Source organism: Artemia sp. Qi Xiang Cuo, chromosome 4 (genome assembly GCF_049724085.1).
Source record: "Artemia sp. Qi Xiang Cuo chromosome 4, ASM4972408v1, whole genome shotgun sequence".
In the NCBI taxonomy this organism is placed as follows: Eukaryota; Metazoa; Arthropoda; class Branchiopoda; order Anostraca; family Artemiidae; genus Artemia; species Artemia sp. Qi Xiang Cuo.
In genome coordinates this window covers 83,619,236-83,643,968 of record NC_142797.1, presented here as the reverse complement: position 1 = coordinate 83,643,968, position 24,733 = coordinate 83,619,236, and the positions used below count along the sequence as shown (strand labels likewise).

The following is a 24,733-nucleotide window of genomic DNA, read 5'->3' as shown; positions in this document are numbered from 1 at the left end:
AAATATATGTTTGCTAGCTCAGTAGTGCGATCTTGACAGAATCTAAATTGTGTAGGAGTAAATATTCTCTGGTCTTCCAGGTATTGATAAATTCTGACTGAAAAGCATTTTTCTAGTATCCTAGACATAATGGGTAAGATCGAAATTGGTCTATAACTTTCAACATCACTAGTATTCCCTCCTTTATGTATTTGTATAACTTTTGCTGACTTAAAACAACTCGGAAACACTCCCTCTTTTAGACACTGATTAATTAATGAAACAAGTTTGAGCAATCACTTCCCAAAATGCTTTCATTACTCTAATCGAAACAATATCAGAGCCAGAAGTGGTACCTTTCATACCATAAACAATGTTTCGAACTTCAGATTCTTGAACTGGTAGTATATTTAAAGATATTTCCATCTCCTTATGATGTTATTTTTTAAAAGCCTGGTCGCCTGTTTTGCTTATAATCGACTCTTTCACTCTCCATCCAACTGTCGAAAAATGGTTAGCAAATTCTTCACAAATTTCCTCTGGATTTGTAAGACTGGTTCCATCTTTACGGAATATTTCCTGAGGGATTCCTCCAGAGCATTGTCCTAAAGTGCTTCTTATCAAATTCCATGTTTTCGACAGATTTCCAGGTGCTTTTTCAAATTCTATTTTATAATAATCTTGTCTAGCTCTTCGCAGGAGTTTGTTTAGGGCATTACGATAACTCTTATAAATTCGCTCATTTATATCGCAGGGATGACGTACCTTTTTCTCATACAAATTATTCTTCTTAATTATCGATCTCAATAAACTCGGAGTAATCCAAGGCTTCTTTGAAGGTTTTCTTCTATTGTTGTTAATATTCTTAGTTCATTTTTCCAGGGATTGCTTAATTGTTTGGTAAAAGACTCTAAACTTAGAGTCAATATCCGCAGAGACTGAAAACTCTGTATTCTAATCCTTATTGGCTAGCTCATTTCTACATTTTAAAAGTGCATCTTTATCGAGTAACATCCTCAGCTTGAGACTGCTCTTCTTTGTGGAGTTTTTCTTATCAACACATACCGAGTAACTTGCAAATACACCAAAATGATCAGAAGGTTCACTTATAAGAACACTTGGACTACCCGACATATAATTTGAAAATATTTTATCCAGACATTTCGATGACGTCCTCGTAACACGAGTACTAATATTAATAGCAGGTGTATAACCAAATGAAATCATCAAGTTTAAAAATCGGTCTGTGTTTGATCCATTATCCAATAGATCAATGTTAAAATCTCCCATTATAAAAATAGGACTTCGATGTGGGATGTTTTCCAATTGTTCTTCAAGTAATTCATAAAACTCAATAAGAGATCCTGACGGTGGCCTATATACAATCAGAATATGACCACAACGTCCAGACAGCTCTAACTGCAAAATAAAAGAATCAAAAACCCTTTCTTTATATATTGAAATATCATCTCGGACACTTGCCCGTATGTCAGAACGTATATACGCTGCTAGTCCCCTGTGTCGGCAAAGTTGACGATTTTTCATGTTAAGATTATAACCTGAAATATGTAAAAGTTCCGAATTATGGTAATTTAACCAAGTTTCAGTCAGTTCAATTACCTGAAAAATAGATAAACCGCAAATTTCATTTATAAAATCTAAACTTGAATTCAATCCTTGGCAATTCAAATGGAACACATTAAATCTATCCGAAATATTACTACATGCTATCTGCATTTGGTTTACGAATAAATATTTAGAATCTTCAAACTCCAACCTATAATAACCACCAGGCCCACCACTTCCATCAAAAATTTCATTATACCTACTTTCAAAATTTACCTTCCTATTTTCCAGCCCTAATACATTAATTTGTCCTGGAGGAAACTCCAATCTTTCATCCAACATCAAAGCCAAATAGACAAATTTGAGTACAACTCCACAGGGGACACAATTCAATACATTCTAAATATAAATTTATTACATGCTGCCCAATAACAATGATAACACCAATAATAATAATGAGATAAAAAATAACAATAGCAGAAAAAAAAGAAAGAAATATTCAAAAAAAACAATGACTCAAAAGGGTACACCCTGCATATTGGGTGCCTTCTCATATATTTACATTTTTTTTTTTACGCTACAAACAATCAACTATGAACTATATGAACCATCAACCATGAACTCCTTCAATTTCCCGCCAAAATTTCTTTTTATCACTAATTAATCACCAGCTACTTCTTAATCAATGGGACATGAATTTGAACAGCTATTTTTCCTCGTAAGCTTCACTAATTGTCATTATGTTGGTTACAAAATGAATGATTATTCGCTGCATAATCAAGTTCAGGAATCAAATCGTCCGGTGAGTATTTAGCACGTGTTCCGTTGGGACGATTGAAAAGTTACACAGGCGGAAAAGTTTTCGAGATCCAAGCGTCTATTCCTAATTTGCGTAGTTTCACCCTTTTAATCAACAAATCATTTCTTGCTTTGCGAGCTTCAGCTGGGACATCATCACTGAGGTAAATATCACGGAACGACGACACTGCTTTACCTTTTAATTTCTTGGCATTTTTCAAAATATCAATTTTCGATTTTTTGTCAGATACTTCAACACGAATAAATTTCTGTTGCTCACTCACTTGGGTTATCTTGAATGGTGGGACTGGAGCCATTTCGAGTCCTTCTGCAAGAATACTTTTGAAGATATCTTACGCATTTTTTTCAGATTCACAAGAGACATTCCATACAATAATATTCTTTTCCAGTTTATCAAACTCCAGCCTGGCCAATCTCATACTCAAGTTGTTTGATTCTTTACTCTGAGCTATACAGTCATCAGAAATTACTTTTACTTGATTCTTCAGAGATTCTTTGACTTGCTCAAGCTGCCCCACTCGCTCATCATTTTCAGTCAGCTTCCTTGCAAATCCTGCATGTGATATCTCCATATTTGCCACTTTATCTTCAATTCCCTTAATCCTGATTTCTAAAGAATCTAGCTTTTTTCCATTTTCTGTTACCAAACTGATAACAGTATTTAGACTCTCCGCAACTGCTGAAATTGTGAATTTATTTGTAGAATCAGTGCTACTAGCAGTAATGTTGAGATTGTCGTTGTTTTTTTTTGTTTTTTTTGTATTACTCCACTATTTTACATTTATTGTACAGTGGGTTAAAAATAAAATAAATAAATAAATAATATTCCCCTTCTCCCCTCCGAGTCTGTATCTATATCATCTCCAATATTACGAGGTTGCTTTCTTTTACGTCCCATGATTATTTCCAGACAACGAAATTAAATTTAATTATCAGCTTACCTCATTAAGGACCGATTTTTATTCACGTGGGTCCGTTTCGTGTAATTTGCTAAGCCACCGTTAATTTGGGCACGGCTAACAACCCTCTTCATAAAAACTGTTCCAAATAATCCAAATTTCAAATAGAAAAAAAAAATCCGAAGTACCACTTAGAAAATCGTAAATCCACCCGTCATAAACACTAGGCACCCCAAGCAAAGGCTTAATCAATCAAACGCATATTCGCAATCAATATGTTAACAGCTTGAATTATGTACATGTGAAATCTCAAGTTCGAATAAATTCCAATAACTTTCACAATATAATTTAAGTTCCGTCAACTTATAATCTTTAGTTACCGTTATATATTTAATCTGCTTTAGATGTTCACCTGTTAGCAACTCAATGACTACGGTACTCTATTGATTTGAAAGCAGCTGAAATCTTTCTTAAAAGAAAGCTATTGAGAAATTTGGCCTTAACTAGTGGTATTTTTCACGGTACAAAGCCACAGGAAACTTAAAGCCTCATATGCAATCAATCAATTTATTCAATCAATAAACTTAACAAAATACACTTCAATATAAACTCCCCCGTAAGGCTCTATGGCCAGGAAAAAAACAGGGGAGAATGCTACAAGTCTATTTTTTTCCCAGAACCTCCTTTCAAAGTAATAAAAGAAACAGGTTTCCAGGGATACCCTCCACTAAAAACCATTCCAAACAGAGGTGCCTAAGAGTGACTAAGTCACTAAGGCTAGGAATAAGTGAAGATGAAAAGGTGACGTTGGGTAATGAAAATATTGATCAGGTGGGCAGCTTCACTTACCTTGGTAGTATTATTAGTAAAGATGGTGGGAGCAGTGAAGATGTTAAATATAGAATAGCGTCTAGGTTGAGGAATATCAATTCCACTAGAACATGTTGGTTCATCACGATTAGGATGTAAAATCTAGTCTCATTTTTTTCTAACAAAAATAGCTATAGCTGTTTAAAAATAGCAAACTCGAGTGGCATAGGTGTCAAATAATAAATTGTAGTATATGCGTTTTCTGTTGACAGTTTTGATTCTTAATTTAGATTTTTATTAACCTTCTGATCATAGATTTTGATTTTAATTCACTATCCGACAACTAGATTGTCGTTTGAACTTTAAAATCAGTAACTTTATTCCAATCAATGGTTTTGTATTTTGGATTGTCAGGTAGCTTGATAGTTCTTTGGGGACGAAGGACCTCAGGCCTATCATCCAGTGACCTTAGTCTTGTGTGGCGGTGGGGTGCCAATCTCTAATCTTCTTCAGATGTTCACCTGTTACCAACTAAACGACTACTCTATTGATTTGAAAGCAGCTGAAATCTTTCTTGAAAGAAAGCTATTGAGAAATTTGGACTTAATTAGTGGTACAACAGATCTGGAAGTCAACCTAATAGTGGATTTAATGAGTTTGTGCAATACATTCTCTTATTTTTTTTTCAATTCAGAAAAAAAATCGAACAGGTGATAGGCTTACCCATGGGAGCTCCGCTAGGTCTATTATTAGCAAATATTTTGTTGAAAATATAGAAACAGTTGACTCAGCAGCAACATTTTAAGAAATTTAAAATAAATTTCTTGTGAATTATTATCTCAATTAATCAGTAGTTGTACCAAACCAATCGTGCTCAAATCCTCCTCGGGGCCATACTGTGGTATTTCTTTTGTGGATGGTGAAAATTTCCCCACAATAGAGTGCAGACGGTCTGTTATCATTGTAATATCCTTTCTTGTTTTAGCTTAAAGATTATTCCAATAGGCAATGCTTAGAAGTCCTCAAAAAAAATGTCCCCCCAGATCCCATCCCAAATATCAGTGAAATTGATACCCATCTTGGCTGGTCAAGCTCACTATCACAAAGTTCACATGATAGCTCCAATTCTGAGAATAGAACAATCATCAGTGTAGGGGCTAATGTCACTATAAATGATGATAATGGGTTTCAAGAGGTCCTTTCTAGAAGCTCTAAAAAAAGGAAAAAAATGTCCTCAATCAAAAGCATTTCCCCTCTCCCCGCCCAAGATCCTTCCTCCCAAAACTTAGGAATTTAACTTAAAATTTCTTCTATTACCCCCTTTGAAATAAAAAAGATTACTGCAATAAAAACAATCCCCAACAAAAATAGTAGTTTATGATGTTCCCCCAGATATACCCACTCAGGATTTTAAAGAATGGCTCTCAGATAGGGCTGTCAACAAAATCCCAGTCGAATATACTACCCAACTTGGTAAATCCAACTCTAATGGCCTAAAAACAAGTAGATCTTTCTTATTTACACTGAAGGAAAAAATTAACGTCCCAGAAAAGTTATTCCTATTTGGGCAAATGAAACCGCACAAGGAATACAAACATAAGCCTATCCGGCGTCAGAGGTGTTTGAAACTAGGACACACAACAAACAAATGCAACGAATTTCTTCTAGAGTGGAGTGATTGTAAAGCATTCCATCATAAACAGTTGACAACTTGCAACAACACTCAGCTTACATGAATCAATTGCAAAGGCCCACATGAATCTACCAGTAAATCACTATGCCCTGCATATAAGAAAAGAGCACTAACACTCCAAATAGCAACAGAGAAGGCCATCCCATACCCCATTTGCAGCAATGGAAGCAAATGCTGCCCAACAATACCAAATAAAGCCAGTAATATAACCAACCAAAACCCCCCAGTCCAACGCCCCCAATGCTTCAAGTACCCCGTCTAAATCACCATCCTCTAAGCCCCCTCGCTCACAGCCCTCTCAGAAGGAATCACCAAGTCAACAAGCCTCCTAGTCCGGTGAGATGAGGTCAGCCTGGTTCCCCCTCCCAAGAAGAAACAAACCAGAAACACTACCAGGAATTAATCCCTTAACTGACAAACAGGATGCACAACCAAACATGCAATTCCCAAATATATGCTTATTCATTCTAAACTGTAATGCAGTTCAGGCCATGAACATACATCAACTACAGAAAACGAAAATCATTGCAGAATTGGCAAAAGTCTACATCCCTGATGATATGCTCATTCAAGCAAAAAAAGATCTTGCTTTACTATTAACAAAGCTGAACATTGATACACAGTCACATGAAAAATAAATCAACCACACAACACATATCAATACTTCAGTGGAACGTAAGATCACTCACAGAAAATAAGCTAAATGAACTAATATCTTTTATGGATAATAAAGCCATTGATATTGCTTGCCTCCAGGAAACTCATTTAACCCAAAATCAACAAATTAAGTCTCTGGGATTTACTATCCTGAGAAAGGATAGATCATCAGAGAGAAAAGGAGGTGGAGTAGCTTTAATAGTTAAAAATAATATAAAATTCTGTGGCATCAATTTTCCAGATTTTGCAAATGATGTTGATGCAATTGGTATCAGTGTTTGGCTGAATCATACAAAAACCTACATATTAAGCTTTTATAACCCTAATGGCCAAACTACAGATGCCATGGATTTCTTTAAATATATAAATAATTCTAATATGTTAAAAAATATCATTATTTGTGGAGATTTCAATGCCCACAGCCTTTTGTGGGGGAATAAACCAGCAAATAAAGCTGGTAAATTGATTGAGCATATGACTTCAAATAATACTGAATTAGCTGTTGCTACCCCTCCAAACCTGAATACATATTTCTACCCCAAAAGTGGCAGATTCTCCGCAATTGACCTACAAATTGTGTCATTAAAATTTTGAATAAAGTTTATATAAATAAAATTGATAGTCTATGTAGTGACAACTTTGCTATAGTTTGCTCTCTAAATGAACCTGCTGAAACCCTATCACATACGTCCAAATATATCAACACTAAAGCAAATTGGTCTATGTTCCAAAATAAGCTAAATGATGAAATTACAAGTTTCACCCAAAATTCATTCATTTCAAACACAACAGTTGACACACATTCTGAGGTATTGTCATCTTTACTGATAAATACAGCTAATCATGCTATCCCCAGGACAACACCCAAGAATACCTTCCCTAGACACATTCCTAAAGCATGGTGGAGAAATGAGTGCCAAAATAAATGGAGAACAAAAAAGGCAGCTAGGAGAGCATTCATGAAAAAACCATCACCTACTACATATTTTAAAAAATTACAAGCAGAATCTAATCTAAAAAGGACTATAATAGATGCTAAATATAACTACTGGAATAATTTTGCAAAGTATCTCTCCAGAGAAACACATGAGCCAATTATACATAAAGTCATAAACCACATCTGTGGGAAAAAGACTTCCCCCAACCCAATCCTGTATGAGCTTATACATAATAATACCCATTATGACAATGATAATGAAAAAGCTAAGCTTTTTGTAACTCTTTTTATTAATAAGCCAACATCAAATAATCGAAGCAAAATGTCCCCAATTCCTATGAACCCAAGTTACCAGCCACGCCCAGGATCCGAGTATATAACTCTTCCATTTTCAATCCAGGAAACGAATAATGCAATACATCATGTTAGGACCAAAACTATCAGCAGCTATGACAATATACAGCCTTCATGGATAAAGAATCTCACCCCTTCAAACAAACAAGAACTGCTAAACTAATATAATCATGCTATGTCATCGTCTATGTCCCCCAGTATATGGAAATGTTTTTCACTCCTACCAATCCTCAAGAAAAATATACCCGAAAGTAACCCTGAGTCCAATAGGCCCATAATGATTACATTATTGATGGGGAAAATAATGGAGAAAGTGATCTTATACAGACTCTTCGGGTTTGTTGAAAAAATAATATGATCCCTCAAACTCAAACTGGATTCAGGAAACACCACTCCTCAGCAGATACTTTCATAATGCTGATTAATGCAATTAACAAATGTTTCTCAGAAAACCAAGTCCTAGTTGGAGCTTTCCTTGATTCTGAAGTGACGCACGACGATGGGAACCATTAAATCCTTCTTATCGAACTTGAAACCCATGGACTACCCCCCCAAGCTAGTAACGTTTTTAAAATCCTTCATAGAAGTGTGAAGTTTCATTGTTTGTGTTGGTTCAGCCTCTTCACCCCAAAAGACAATAACCAAAGGCCTACCTCAGGGAGCGTTCCTCAGTTGCCTCCTCTTCGCCCTATATCTCTGGGACATGAACCTCCCCCACACGAATCTACAATATGCTGACGATCTGGTGCTATGGTCATCTGGCAACACCTTTGAGATAGCACAGTCAAATCTGCAAAGTCACTTTTCCAATTGGAAAACTTCTCTAAACGCTCAGATTTATTCATTACACCTACCAAGTCAAAAATAATCCAATTCCACCGAATGCGGAACCAAGTTAATGGAAAACTAACTCTAAATGGAACAACTATTCCAGAAGATAATCATATTAATTACCCAGGTCTCATGCTTGACCAAAAACTTAATTTCCACCTCCACATTTCAAACACAATAAACAAATGCTATAGAAAAACAAATATACTAAAAAGACTTCTTTCCACACCCTGGGGATGTACGGAGAAAACCTTACTCCAGTTTTCTAAATCACATATAAGACCCCATATTGACTATGGGCTCATTGTCTATGGTGCATGTGCAAAGACCCAGATGCAAAAAAATGAAACAACACAAAATCATATAATACGTCTCATATTTGGTCTTAGGAAACCCACAAGCACCAAGTTTCTGCTTATGGAGAGTGGATTAACAACAATAAGGGACAGACGTAGCTTTCTCTTGACAAAACATCTTACAGAAATTGAATCAAATAGCTCACACACCCAATATAATTGGTTAAAAAATCCAGCCATGTATAAAGGCATTGCAGAGGAGTATGCCATCATTCAGAAGAAATTTCCTATACCGGCAAAAGTCTATTGCACCTATTTTCCTCTAATCCCCTCCATTGAATTGGTCAGGTCCCATAATAAATACTGATTTCTCAAAGTGGAATAAAGATTTAACCCCCATTGCTTTTGTCTGAAATTTGCTGAACTTAATACAATTACTTATAAAAATCACTTCCAAATATTTGTTGATGGGTCAAAAATGAATGAGAAGGTAGCAAGTGGTGCTTTCCTTCCTTACCTGAAAATTGCAATGGGCGAGAGATTATAAAATAATTTATCTATAATGTCTGCTGAGTTAAATGCCATAATCATGGCATTAGAACACCTTAAGGAAAACTAACCTTTGATTGTAAATCCAAATAATATTATTGTATATTCCGACTCTTTATCAACCCTTGAGTTGCTGGCCTCAGCTCCTCAGTATAAGTTGGACATTGACACTTATCATTGTCTCAGTATTATAGATAATCTCGCTTCAAGTGACATAAGAACTTATTTTCAGTACATTCCTAGCCACTCTGGTATAGCCTAAGTAGTAATCATTAGGTTGATGAAATAGCAAAAAATGCTATAAATATTAACCAGCCAAGTGGGAGACCAATCCCGGTTACAGATATTTACCGATGGAGACTATCAGATATTAATTTTAATAAGTTAATCCTATCCTTTCTCCCTTTCCCAATAAGTATCTTTCTAAAATTTATTATACAATTCGTTCTGGAACAAAATGGACTAAATTTTCTTGCATTCTCGTATAAGTTTTCTAATTCAACTGGTTCAATTCCCCTGTCCCCTCTTTGCAGGCATTGTAATATGAATAATGAAACAATTGACCATTGCCTATTTGAATGTAATATGCTGACGTCCGCACAACATACCCTGCTTTGCAAACTGCTAAAATGCTTCAAACACCACAAAATCTCACTATCAGCCAAGAGCCTAGCCAACTGTACCTGCACACAGAGCATAGAAATCGACATCTATAATCTTATATTTGAACTCCTTGAGTTGAAAGATCTACTGAAAGATATCTGAAAATATCTAATAAATATGAGGCAATCAAGCCCACAGAGTGAATCAAAAGGAAAAGGGCTAAATAGCATTACTGAAAAGCCCGCCTGCTGTTAAATAGAAGAAGAAGAAGTAGCGTTAGACTCATATTTTTTAAATATACCTTGCTTTGCAAACTGCTAAAATGCTTCAAACACCACAAAATCTCACTATCAACCAAGAGCCTAGCCAACTGTACCTGCACACAGAGCATAGAAATCGACATCTATCATCTTATATTTGAACTCCTAGAGTCGAAAGATCTACTGAAAGATATCTGAAAATATCCAATAAATATGAGGCAATCAAGCCAGTAGCTCTGTAGCCCACAGAGTGAAGCAAAAGGAAAAGGGCTAAATAGTTATACTGAAAAGCCCGCCTGCTGTTAAATAGAAGAAGAAGAAATATAAATTCTTGGGAGGTTATATGGATGATATAATTTCAATATTGAATCATGGGGAGAAAGAACTAGAAGTTTTTTTGGAATACCTCATTTTTTCGGGGGGTAATTTAAAATTTACAGTTGAATTAGAAGAGAACGGGAAACTTCATTTTCTTGATGTTCTTCTTGTAAAGAATGAAAATAGTCAAGAATTTAAAACGTATAGAAAACAAACTAACAACAATAGATATTTGTCTTTTTTTCAAATCATGCTCACGAGATAAAGGTTGGGTTGATAATTTTTTTAACAGACCGTATTTTCAGTATCTGTTCTCCAATATTTATAGAGCAGTTGTCTTTTCTGAGAGAAGTACTAATAAGTAACAATTATCCAAGTTGGTCAATTGACCAGACTATTTCAAGAAGAAGAAAAAAGTTTCTGGAGATTTCTAAGGAAGTCTTAGAGAGAACTGGGGGAAAGGATGTGTTTTTACTATACCATATGTTCCAAGGCTGAGTGAAAAACTAAAAAGAATTTTACAAAGTAACAGTTTGGAGGTAGTTTTAAAAAGTAGTAATACTTTGAGTAGTATTCTGATTTCTGGGAAGGATCGAACTTCATTCGGGCAGCAAAATGGGGTCTATCAGATCCCATGTATTTGCGGAAGGTCCTATGCAGGACATGCTAATCACTATTACAACATCAACAATCTATTTCATCAGCTTTAAAGCAAAAACCCAAACCTGAAAATTTTATAACAGCTCTGAACACAACAGCTCTGAACAAATTTTTAATTTTGCGAACCATTTTATGAGGTTGGAAAATGTCTCTTTGCTATCCAGGGACAAGGGGTTAAAAAAATTTTTAGGGAAACCATTGAAATTAAAAAAAACTTGGCACTTGTATGAAAATAACCCCTACCAAATATTCTTCTAAAAATGTTTCTCTGGCGCTCAATCCTGATTAAATAAACCAAAGTAAGATAAAAATATAAGACTTTAAAAACAAATTTGGGCTATATATTTGCACATTAGGGGGGGGGGGCAAAGTATAGCGGATCTGCATACCTAATGTGTTAGGTACAATTATTCTGCATATTATGTAGTAAGAATTGCTTTCCAACTTCAAACTGTCCAAACAATTCACCCCCACCCACATTCCCCCCAAATTTGCAAATATATAGCCTAAAGTATGTATTTTCCATATATGCTGTCACTTCTCTTTGTTTTGTCTCGCGCTAAGCTGAATGCAACTAACGAAAAAAAACGGTTCTATAATGCGTGAATGAATGAACAACTTGAGCGGTAGGGGGTTTAGCATACAATTACCAAAATCTTATTCAAAAACCTGGCTTTTATTAGAGATGCAGGTGAATTTGGCTTAAATTCAATTTATGATAATTTACTATAGCCAAATAAAGTAAATTTTGTTTCTTTCAATAGTTTCGACCTTTGTTAACCTGATAATGAACTTCCACATAAAAAATCAAGCCAATGAACCGGACACTAGGAAATCAGAGATATGCACATGTAAATGCTTTGAAAAATAACAAGAGTGTTAAAGAATATATGACTAATTTGTTGTCATAGGCAGCGGAATAGTGCTGCCTAAGTAAAGAACGATGTTGGTACAATGTATTATTTATTTTTTTCCTTTAGACCAGGGCACTTCGTATCGAAGGAGTTGTCATAGAAACTTGGAAAAAGGACTCATTCGATTGGAAATTGAAGTGGCGTGTGCCTTTTTTAATAGTCGAAAGTGATTGGAAGGCAATTAACACCCCTTCCACGTCCACCATTTTCCCTAACACATCCAATCAAAATTTTGAGATAGCCATTTTGTTCAACGTAGTTGATTCCCAGATGGAAATTATGTTTTTGAGGAGGATACTCCCCCACAACCCTCAGGACAAGGGTTGTCAGTTATACCCTGGGGGCATATAAGGTTTTTATAGAAATCGTTATCGTAGAAACTTCAAAAAGGGCTAATTAGATTGGAAATTCAAAGGACTAGTGGCCTTTTTAATAGTCGAAAGTGATTGGGGGGCAACTAACCCCCCTCTCACGCCCACCATTTTCCCAAACACTTCCAATCAAAATTTTGAGATAGACATTTTGTTCAAAATAGTTGAAAGGTCTGACAATTATATCTTTGAGGATGACACTCCCCCCACCCACAGCCCTCAGGGCAAGGGTTGTAAGTTATGCCCTGGGGGCATGTAAAGTTTTTATAGAAAACTTTATCGTAAAAACTTCAAAAAGGGCTCACTCGATTGGAAATTGAAAGGTCTAGTGCCCTTTTTAGTAGTTGAAAGTAATGGGAGGGCAACTAACCCCCTGTCACGCCCACCGTTTCCCCAAACATATGCAATCAAAATTTTGAGATATCCATTTTGTCCAGAAGCGTTGTCATAGAAACTTCAAAGAAAAACTCATTTGAGTGGAAATTGAAAGGGCTAGTGCCCTTTTCAATAGTCGAATCCAGCATTTCATTAGTAAATGTTTGAAAAAAATCGTTACTGAATCGCCACTGAATAAGTTACCAAAGATTATGAATATGATTTTTGAAAAGGGAGAAGTGCCTAACGATTTTAGGAAAACCTTAATTAAGCCACTTTAGAAGAAAGGTGAAAAAAGTGAATGTGGTAATTATCGAGGCATTAGTCTGGTTTCTGTAGGTAGCAAAGTACTTGGTAATATGATACTTTTTAGACTGAGAAATGCTGTAGACAAAGTTTTCAGAGAAGAACAGTGCAGTTTTAGAAAAGTTAGAGAATGTGTCGACCAAATTTTCTCTCTTAGGTGAATAATTGAGAAGTGCCTGATTTATCAAATACCTTTGGTCCTCAGTTTTATAAATTATGAGCAAGCGTTCGATTCTGTTGATAGAAGAGCTTTAGTAAAGGTCTTATCCTTGTATGGTATACCAGACAAATACATTAAAGTGATAAGTGGTATAAACGAGAGTAACACAGCTGCAGTTAAGGTAGGAAATGAGATTAGCAGCTGGTTTTGTATTAAATGAGGAGCTAAGCAGGGTTGTGTTCTATTCCTCTTTATATAGATTATTTTGATGGACTTTGTCTTAAGGAGCACAGGAAAGGCAATGGGAGACCACGGAATCAAATGGGGAGGAAAAAGTCTCCTGGACTTAGATCATGCTGATGATTTAAGCATGCTGATGATGTCGTTAAACATTCCGACTTTGAAGCTCTATGCACTACAACTTTAGCAGAACGACGAGAAGAGGAAGGACTTTGTGACCAGATTATTATTGCTGCACGAAGGCGTGATGCCGCTTTGGCTAGCCGACTTGTAGATCGTGTATCATGCTTGGCGATGAGCCGGTATGGTGCTTGGGGAATCCTAAAGAGTCTGACCACAGGTGAGTTTCCAAGAATCAAATAAAATAATGCTGGCTATTTTCTCGTTCTATTAAATGGTCATCGATATTTGTTTATAATTGTGTGAATAATCTAGTCCCGCAAATTTTTAAGGAGTTCTACCGTTTCAACAGCGATTTTCATGATTACGATACGAGAAGCTGTGATAATTTGGTTGTGGAGCTTAAAAATAGTGTGAGATCAGGTTTTATTTTAAAGTATCTTGGTCTTTCTGTTTGAAATTCACTGCCTGTGAGCGTTAGGGTGGCTGAGCATCTTCCTCAATTTAAAAATAGATTAAATCAGTATTTTGGGGGGAATTAGTTGTTTATTGTTTTTGTTATTTGTTTAAGTTTGTTTTTGGGGGGAGTGAGTGGAAGGGCTGGGGAGGGGAGTGGGTTGATGGGCAGGGGGAGGGGTGGGTGAATGGGCTGGGAGGAGGCTGGGAGTTGTTTTTGATGATGGTTATTGCTCTGGAAGTGTGTGAGTGAAGGGGACCCGCTTATTTGTTTTCTTATTATTTGTTTGTGGAATTGATTTATTAATTTAGGTTGATTTAGGAAGAGTTATGTATGCAAACGCTACGCGTTATCAAAGTTTTTTTTTTCCCTAGCGTAGTATTTTCTAATTATATTGGCTTGATTTTTTGTTTATTTGATGAAATAAAACCTAAGCCTATAGATGAAAATGTGATTAAAATGAATGCACGTTTAGAGACTTTGCGAGTTCAGGATGCAAAAATACATTTTAAAATAATTATTAAGAAGACGACGTCACTTAGGCTAGGAATAAGGGACAAGGAAAAGAAGACGTTGGGTAACGAAAACATTAATCAGTTGGGCAGCTTCACTTACCTTGGTAGTATTATTAGTAAAGATGGTGGGAGCAGTGAAGATGTTGAAAGTAGAATAGCCAAGGCTCAGTGTGTTTTCTCACAGTTAAAAAAAAGTTGTAAGAATAGGAAGATAAGTCTGCAAACCAAGATTAGAATATTAGAAGCTACAGTGATGCCAGTGGTCAAATATGGCTCTGAAGCAATGGCGCTCCGAAAAGCGGATAAAGATTTGCTAGATGTTTTCCAGAGAATTTGCTTAAAGATTGTTCTGGGTACCCGGCTGACTGACCGTATTTCAAACAATAGGCAGTACGAAAATGTGGTTCAATACTGCTCTCTAGGGCTATAAAGAAAGAAAGGTTGAGGTGGCTAGGGCACGTTGTGCGGATAAAGAAAGACAGATTGCCGATGATTGTTCTTTTTGATGAACCATCTAGGGCTAAACGGAAAGCAGTTCATCCTCGTCTGGGGTAGTAGGACGTCATTAAGAAAATCTGTTTATCTTAAATGATTACTCCCACCTTTGAAGGAGTATTTCAACTCATATACTTAGTTTTAAGTGCATACTTATACGAACCTTTATTAAAATTCAGATATTTCTAGAGAGTTTGGCCTTCATTTTAATGTTCTAGTATGAACAGAGGAGGTGATATGTCATATACTGCAGAATTTTTGGTACTGGTGCATTATGCGGGCACCGCTGTAGAACTCAAGTTTGGTTAATGCTAATGAAATGAAATAAAATGGGGTAAATATACAATAGTTTAGAAACAAACTTGGGCTATATATTATCACATTAGGGGGGGTGGGGGGGGGGTAAAAAATAGCATATATTAAATACGTAACCTAACCTAGGTACCTTTTTTTCCCCTAAACTCCAAAAAACAATCGTTTAAATATTCTATCTCGGTATCATCTGTAACTCATAGAGAAACCACGGCTTCACAATCATTTATCTATAGCGGTTTTTTGCAAATAGCCCGTTTGGCGGGTTTCGTGACTGGTTTCCTTGATACAGTATATAGCGGTGTCCACATAATACTCCAGTAACGAATTTTCATAGATGAAAATAGGCAGTAAAGTGGCCACCATTTGCACACCAAAATCCAAAACTTAAATTAATAATATCTTTGCACTTCTCGTGCAATTACTTTCTATTATAAAAATTACCTAAAAAACAACAATGTTGTAATAACCACCCCCCTTCGCAAAAAAAAGCAAACCCAAATTTTATTACAGCCAAAAAAAGTAATGATACCAATTTTTTCGCCTCTGTGCCATAGAAAGACTCGAAAAAAATTTTTTTACAGTAAAACGAAGTTTAAATATTTAGTTTTCTTAGCCTTGTTGTGACAGCACAATCCTGAAATATCATTGTGGTAGCCTAAAGAGGTTAGGATTTAAATTTCCCCTCCTTGTTATAAAGAAATGAAGATTTTCACCTACCAGTTGGCTTTCGTAAGAATAAAAGCAGATTCCCTTGATAAATCTAAATTTAATTAAATACTTTTAGGCAGTATGGGTAATCAGTACAATGTAACAGAGACCGCACAACAGCAAAAAACATAAAAAAACAAAAAAAAATAACTTACCTCCCAACGCCAACCAGAGCAAGCGGTCCCAACCCCAAATCCGCCACTACGTTAGGGGGAACCCCCTGCCCCCCTCATTTGGATCCGCCACTGCACTCTTGTTTCAACATGTGTACACGTAAATTAAATCAACTGTGACGAAATCATAAACCGAAAATCATATCGAAAATATACGGTTCAGGCTATATATTTACAAATTAAGGCAGTGGCGGATCCAGGGAAGAGGCGAGGGGGGCCCCCCCCTAAAATAGTCTAAACTAGTGTTATTTACTGAATTAACGCAATTTTATCGGATCAACCTCTTTTGCGACCCTCCCCCCCCCCCCCAAGAAAAAATACTGGATCCGCTACTGAGTTAAGAGAGATTAGGGGTAAAATAAAAGATGGCCTGAAGTCAAAATGTGTGAACTATAAATACTCTGCATTTTATACAGTAAGAATTGTTTTCTTAGCATGTTTTCCTCTCAACAGCCCCAATTTTAGACTTATACCCTGATCTCTTTCCGGAGCGTAATTTCCTATGCGGCAGGGGGGAACTTCCCCTCCCAGATCCCTGTTTGCCATGTTTTGACGAAGTTCTGCCACTGATCTCTTCTAACTTCCAAGGTAAGTAACCGATTCCAACTGTTTGCCAACGCGCAAGCCTGGCGATTGCTTGGATATTAGGCGTGAGATTATGCACACCTACAAGCAAAAGCTGAGCCGTTCCTAGAGATGGTGTTACCAGGGTAAAAAATTATTGCAGCGCCTCTTCCCGACTCAAATATAAGCAAAAAACCCGAATCGAAGTGGGTAGCCCCCAGCCGCATCACCCCCCTAGCCACAGCAGCTGCCCCCCCTTAAATAGCTCTGAGTGAAAGTGCTCAACCCCTTTAAAACATGACAAGGAAATTCCAGATTTAGGCCTACCTGGGGGAAAATTCTTAGGCTTCCTTGTCCCATAATAAATTCCAATAGCGAATAATGCTATCACAATCGTTATATACATTATTCTTGAAAAGTTTTAGCTTAATAGTTTCATGTCTATTAAACGTGATTCTTTGGTCAGATTAGCCTACTGGATCAATATTCATGCGTTATGACATAATAGAATGTAATATGCAAAATAGGCACGTTTTTCCCACGTGATTTTTTTTATACTCAATGAGCATTTGACATTTTTAAATATAGGTAGCACTGCAGGCTAATAGCAACAGCTAAAATGCTTCGATACTTAATAAGAATCCAGAACACATGCGAGAAGTGAAGTTTCGTCAATGCTAATGAAATAATATAAGATAGAATGAAAATATAATAGTTTATAAACAAATTTAGGTTATATATTTGCACATTAGGGGGAGTTGGGGTAAAGCATAGCATATGTTAACTACAGAACCTATTAACTACAGAACTACAGAATTTCGTTAAAATCCTGGGAGGAGCGGAGTTGGTGGCAGTTTTCCCAAGTCAAGTGGAAATGACAGTGAAAAATGAGCCGTATAGTACCATAAAGGCAAAGGTGCACTGAAGAAAATTGATTTGTTTCTGTGGATGCTTGAATTATGTAGGCCTATCTTAGTTTTAGCAGTATTTTTAAGGACGCTAAATTTGACTTGGGGGGGACTGGGTTCTGGGTAAAGCCGCCTCTCTACCCAATAGCAAATTACACCCCTCATAAATAGAAGGACTTATTCTTGTCAGAGAGTAAGGGATATGGATCTATATTGAACTTTCTGCCTGTGTGCCCTATTTTGGAGGTGAGGAGGCTTCAGAATCCTTAAACACCCTCTCCCCCTTCTTTGGCTAAACTCTTGGTGACAATTAGTGACAAGACCACTGCAAATACCTTAAAATTAAGATATATTAAGAAAAGACGAAGAATAAAACAGCGTATTTCCGGGCTTCATAACATTAAGCCGCGCTACAGTAGAGAATAAATACAAATACTAATTTAATTTAGCAAATTGTAATTAGATAATGTCTGGATACGTAAGATTTTCAGGTACACCATTTGACCATATAATGTTTGCGTGCCGTATCCCGCTCAGCATAGAATAGAGCATATGTTTTAGGACAAGTGTAACTTAATATTGGACTTGTGGCAGATTTTACCATAAAGCTGAAATCTAAGACCTGTATTTCTAGGTAAAAAAAAACAAAACAACTTAAATCGTGACTTTAGGTCTTAATGAGGCATCCCAATTGTATGTTTTTTTTTAATTTGTTTTTTTCTTGTACAAGTGTAACTTAATATTGGACTTGTAGCAGATTTTACCATAAAGCTGAAATCTAAGACCTGTATTTCTAAGGTAAAAAAAAAAAAAAACTTAAATCGTGAATTTGGGTCTTAATGAGACATCCTGTTTGTATGTTTTTTTTAAATTTGTTTTTTTCTTGTTTTATATTCTTGTTATTTAACATTTTCTTCTATTTTTTCCATCGATGTGTCTCTTTTCAGTAAAAAAATCCCATGCTCTCTTTTTTTTTTTATTTATTTATTTTATTTATAATATTTATTTATAATATTTCTCTCTATTTATTTATTTTATTAACCATCAGAAGAAAACTTTGAGTTTCAAAGACAGTTCATATCTTTTATAGAATGAACTGCATTTGACCCTCTCACTTGTACTTTTTTGTTCCAAATTTATTGCATTTATCTTCTTTCTGTTAAACTATAACATAGCTCTGAAGCAAAGCTGGCTCAGCAAATACAAGGCTTTGTTGGTACTATATATGATTAGCTCTATTTGCGAGAATATTATTACTGCAAGTAAGGTAGGAAGGGAGATTAGTATATTAACTGTGGTCTTTATATGTTATTTAGATAGTGAATGGGTTATTTGGATAAATACTATACTATAGAACACTGTAGAGGCTATGAAAAACATTATATCAAACGGAAAAGCAAACTCATAGATTCAGATTATGCAAATGATTTCAATGTCTTAAATAAAATACTGGCGAAACTAATATTGTTTTGAAGGTTTCGATTGTCCAGCGTGCAAAACTACGTTTGAATATTGGTGTTAAGAAGACAAAGGAATAAATTTGGATGAAAAGGTGATTTTAGGTCATGAGAAAATTAATCAAGTGAACACATTAGAGGTTCTATGTAGTGAAGATGTGAAAAGTAGATGAGCCAAAACAAATGGTTTTTTTCAGTTAAGAAAACTTTGTAAGAATAGGAAAATAGGTCTGAAAAATAAGTTCAGAATTAAAAGCCACACTATTTAGAGTGTTCATGTATGTACATGTACATAAATATAATACATTATCTTGTGAAAGGCCATTTTCACATAGTCGAAATAAAATTTGATGCAAATGTCGAAGGTTTGAAATTCATATTTTTCAATCATGTTTCAGACATTTTATCAAGATTGCATATGAATATTAGGATGAGATTAGAAAAAGTTTCTGCTAGCTTCATCCCAAATACCTTGATAATCTTTTCCGTTAAACAACTGATCCTAATCAACTTGTCAGTCCGTACCCTTCTTCTTCTTCTTCTATTTAACAGCAGGCGGGCTTTTCAGTATAACTATTTAGCCCTTTTCCTTTTGCTTCACTCTGTGGGGTACAGAGCTACTGGCTTGATTGCCTCATATTTATTAGATATATTCATATATCTTTCAGCAGATCTTTCGACTCTAGGAGTTCAAATATAAGATGATAGATGTCGATTTCTATGCTCTGTGTGCAGGTATAGTTTGCTAGGCTCTTGGCTGATAGTGGGACCTTGTGGTGTTTGAAGTATTTTAACAGTTTACAAAGCAAGGTATGTTGTGCAGACTTCAGCATATTACATTCAAATAGGCAATGGTCAATTGTTTCATTATTCATATTACAATGAATGCAAAGAGGGGAAAGGGGAATTGAAACACTTTAATTAGAAAGCTTATATGATAATGCAATGAAATTTAGTCTATTTGTTCCATAACGAATTCTATGATAAATTTTAGAAAGATACTTATTGGGAAAGGGGGAAAGGATAGGATTAATCTTATTAAAATTAATATCTGATAGCCTCCATCGGTAAATATCTCTAATTGGGATTGGTCTCCCACTTGGCTGGTCAATATTTATAGCATTTTTTGCTATTTCATCAACCTGATGATTACCACTTATGCCAGAGTGGCTAGGAATGTACTGAAAGTAAGTTTTTATGCCACTTGAAGCAAGATTATCAATAATACTGAGACAATGATAAGTGTCAATGTCCAACTTATATTGAGGAGCTGAGGCCAGCAACTCAAGGCTTGATAAAGAGTCGGAATAGATGATAATATTAATTGAATTTGCAATCAAAGGTTGGTTTTGCTTAAGGTGTTCTAATACCATGATTATGGCATTTAACTCAGCCGACATTATAGATAAATTATTAAATAATCTCTCTCCCATTGCATTTTTCAGGTGAGGAAGGACAACACCACTTGCAGCCTTCTCATTCATTTTTGACCCATCAACAAATATTTAGAAGTGATTTTTATAGGTAATTGTATTAAGTTCTGCAAATTTTTTCTGGACAAAAGCAATGGGGGTTAAATCTTTATTCCATTTTGAAAATTCAGTATTTATTATGGGAAATGACCTATTCCATGGAGGGGATTGGGGGATAGTATGTGCAATAGACTTTGCTGGTACAGGGACCTTCTTTTGAATATTGGCATACTCATCTGCAATACCTCTATACATGGCTGGATTTCTTAACCAATTATGTAATGTGTGTGAGCTATTTGATTCAATTTTTGTAAGATGTTTTATCAAGAGAAAGCTACGTCTCTCCCTTATTGTTGTTAATCCACTCTCCATAAGCAGAAACTTGGTGCTTGTGGGTTTCCTAAGACCAAATATGAGACGTATTATATCATTTTGTGTTGTTTCAATTTTTTGCATCTGGGTCTTTGCACATGCACCATAGACAATGAGCCCATAGTCAATATGGGGTCTTATATGTGATTTATAAAACTGGAGTAAGGTTTTCTCCTTACAACCCCAGGGTGTGGAAAGAAGTCTTTTTAGTATATTTGCTTTTCTATAACATTTTTTTATTGTGTTTGAAATGTGGAGGTGGAAATTAAGTTTTTGGTCAAGCATGAGACCTAGGTAATTAATATTATTATCTTCTGGAATAGTTGCTTTATTTAGAGTCAGTTTTGCATTAACATGGTTTCGCTTCCGGTGAAATTTGATTATTTTTGACTTGGTGGGTGCAATGGGTAAATCTGAATGTTGAGAGAATTTTTCAAACTGGAAAAGTGACTTTTGCAGATTTGACTGTGCTATCTGAAAGGTGTTGCCAGATGACCAGAGCACCAGATCATCAGCATATTGTAGATTCGTGTGGGGTAGGTTCATGTCCCAGAGATAGAGGGCAAATAGGAGGCAACTGAGGACTGCTCCCTGAGGTAGGCCTTTGGATATTGTCTTTTGGGGTGAAGAGGCTGAACCAACACAAACAATGAAACTTCGCACTTCTATGAAGGATTTAATAAAGGATTCATTAAAGGATTTTAATGTCAGTCCGTACCCTGTCATATCTGGACCTGGCGAGAATAGCTTATTAGTGTAGACGCGACCTAAGATAATGGCAAATAAACCTAATGATACGTAAATAAACAGAAAAAAAATGAAAGAAGGATTTTAGTAACTACTGTAATAGTTTTTAAAGAATATAAATTAATATAAATAAATAATTGTTTAATGAATGATTTACTTTTAATCTGATATTATTGTACATGTATACCTTCGTTTAATCAATAATTAAAAAGGCATATTTAATTTCAAGTTTACTTGTAAAACTGTGATATTAGGATTTTAAGACAGCTAGTTTTTATTGTAAGAGTACAGTATGCATGCTACTCATCCGGCAATTCAGCAGAATATCATTTTGAAGCTACCTGAACAGCTGAACACAGCAATCAGTAAGTGTCTATATAGGCCTAGCTTAAAATAGTCTCTAGCCTATACTTATCCTACTTGTTGGTTAGTTAACATAGTCTGGTAGGCTAATTTGGATGCAATATTTTTGCTCCAAAGCAAAAACTATTGTTACAAAAGATTAAGTTAATTCCCTATTCAACACTTTGCAGCTAGGCTAGCCCAAAATAGGTTCTATCATGACAGTCACATCCAGCAACCTTCCACTAATGTTGGGGTATAGTGGTAGGTAATTTAAAAACTGTTTTGTCTTATTGGTAAAATTCTAGATAGCCAAAGGGGCTCTTTTGGGTAGGCCTAGCTGTACATTTTTCATTAGCCTATTCATATTATTGACTTAGCTTAGGTATAAACCTGTCATGTTGGAAATTTCAGCACCCTCTAGAGATGGAAAAAGTAGAGGTAGGTACTTCAAAACACCTTCCCAGGACATAGCCTACTTTGGTAAAGTTCTACAAAATTATATTATTGAGCTAGGACTAAAGTGAATACACCATTTGATGCCTTTTGGTATTTGTTTAGCCTTGTGACACCTGATAAGGAGACATGTTAAGAAAACAATTCTTACTTTAAAATATGTATAATGATGATAATTTCTTAAATCCTAGTTCTTATATTATCCAACGGGAGAACCTTTATCATCAAGTCTTTCCTCTATAAATCCTCAAAAGAGTAAAAGTTTCCAAATATCACAACATTGAAAATTCAATGCTTAAGTCTTCTGAAATTGCTGCTGTAAACTGCTGCCAAATAAGTTGTTTTATAGATAGCGTTTAGCACGTGTGTCAAAAAACATGTTTAAAGAAAAAGTAGAGGTAAATTGAAATTATAGAAATTCCGTGCATCTTTTGTAACCTAACCTAACCTGATAACTTCAATTCAAAATCAATGGATTTTTTATACTAATTTTTTTCATATTATTTCATTTCTTTTCAATGCTGTGCATATTTTGTATTTTCGGTTTTTTGCCGAAAATACAACATTTTGATTTTTGCCACTGCTATTAATATTTTGTATTTATGCCACTGCTATTTGCCCTTTGCCACTGCTCTTTAAAAAAAAATATTAAAAAGACCGGCATGAACGCTATCTATAAAAGAACTTATTAGGTGGCAATTTAAAAAGACTTAAGCATTGAATTTTCAACGTGGTGATATTTGGAAACTTTTTCTCTTTTGAGGATTTTTATAGGAAAGACTTGATGATAAAGGTTCTCCCGTTGGATAATGTAAGAACTAGGATCATTATACATATTTTAAAGTAAGAATTGTCTTCTTAACATGTCTCCTTATCAGGTGTCACAAGGCTAAACAAATACCTGCCTTTTTTAATGCTGATTACAAATATAATAAGCATTTCTATTGGAAATGAATTTCAGCCCCCCCCTATATAGGCTATACCTAACCTAACCCTGAATTGGCATATATATTTGGGAGGGGGCTAAAATTCATTTCCGATAGAAATGCTTATTATATTTGTAATCAGCATAAAAAAAGGCATTGAATGGTGTATTCACTTTTGTCCTAACTCAATAATATGATTTCATAGAACTTTACCCTGTAGACCCACCCCTGAAAGTTTCATTTTCCTAACCTACCCCCTTTCCAAGATAGTCAAAAGTAGCAAGTAGAATTCTACTGTCTTTTCTATGCTCTTTCCAAATATAATAATCATTTTTGTCAGAAATGAATTTTACCCCGATCCCTATATATACCAATTCAGGGCATATATTTGCACATTAGGGGGGGGGGGAGGGGGTAAAGTTTAAACTTACCTCTCATTTGTACTAGAAATAAAATTTACCCCCATCCCCTAATGTGCAAATATATACCCTGAATTGGTATATATAAAGGTAGGGGTAAAATTCATTTGCAGTAAATTTTTACCAAATCATATTATTGAGTAACAACTAAAGTGAATATACCATTTGATGCCTTTTTGGTAAAAATTTAGAATTGTGGCACCTGATAACAAGACGTGTTAAGAAAACAATTCTTACTTTAAAATATGTATAATGATCCTAGTTAACATATTATCCAATGGGAGAACCTTCATCATCAAGTCTTTCCTCTAAAAATCCTTCTTTTTCCAGCTTAAAAGAAAAAGTTTCCAAAACCCATGCCACTGAGATTCAATACCTAAGTCTTTTGAAATTGCTACTATAAATTGCCGCCAAATAAGTTGTTTTATAGATAGCAAGATAGCATTCATGCCGGTCTTTAGCATTCATATTTTGATTTTGGTCTTGCGCCACTGCTCATTAAAAAAAAAGTATTAAAAAGACTGGCATGAATGCTATCTATAAAACGACTTATTTGGCAGCAATTTATAGTGGCAATTTCAAAAGACTTAGGCATTGAATCTCAGCAGCGTGGGTTTTGGAAACTTTTTCTCTTAAGCTGGAAAAAGAAGGATTTTTAGAGGAAAGACTTGATGATAAAGGTTCTCCCCT

General features: G+C 35.4%; 2 protein-coding genes across 2 annotated transcripts in view; one reads left to right on the top strand and one right to left on the bottom strand.

Annotated features, from left to right (window-relative positions):
• The window catches only part of LOC148953540 (methyl farnesoate epoxidase-like), a 100,176-nt gene extending 82,723 nt beyond the window's left edge, over positions 1–17,453 (bottom strand). The window contains exon 1 of the mRNA XM_089087732.1: positions 17,272–17,453. Coding sequence (XP_088943858.1) covers positions 17,272–17,350 — 79 coding nt within the window. The 5' untranslated portion in view covers positions 17,351–17,453. The remainder of the gene's footprint in view (positions 1–17,271) is intronic.
• A 4,644-nt stretch (positions 17,454–22,097) lies between these two features.
• Positions 22,098–24,733, top strand: part of LOC148953538 (uncharacterized) — a 48,218-nt gene continuing 45,582 nt past the window's right edge. The window contains exon 1 of the mRNA XM_089088000.1: positions 22,098–22,265. Within this exon, the coding sequence (XP_088944126.1) occupies positions 22,193–22,265 (73 nt within the window). The 5' untranslated portion in view covers positions 22,098–22,192. The remainder of the gene's footprint in view (positions 22,266–24,733) is intronic.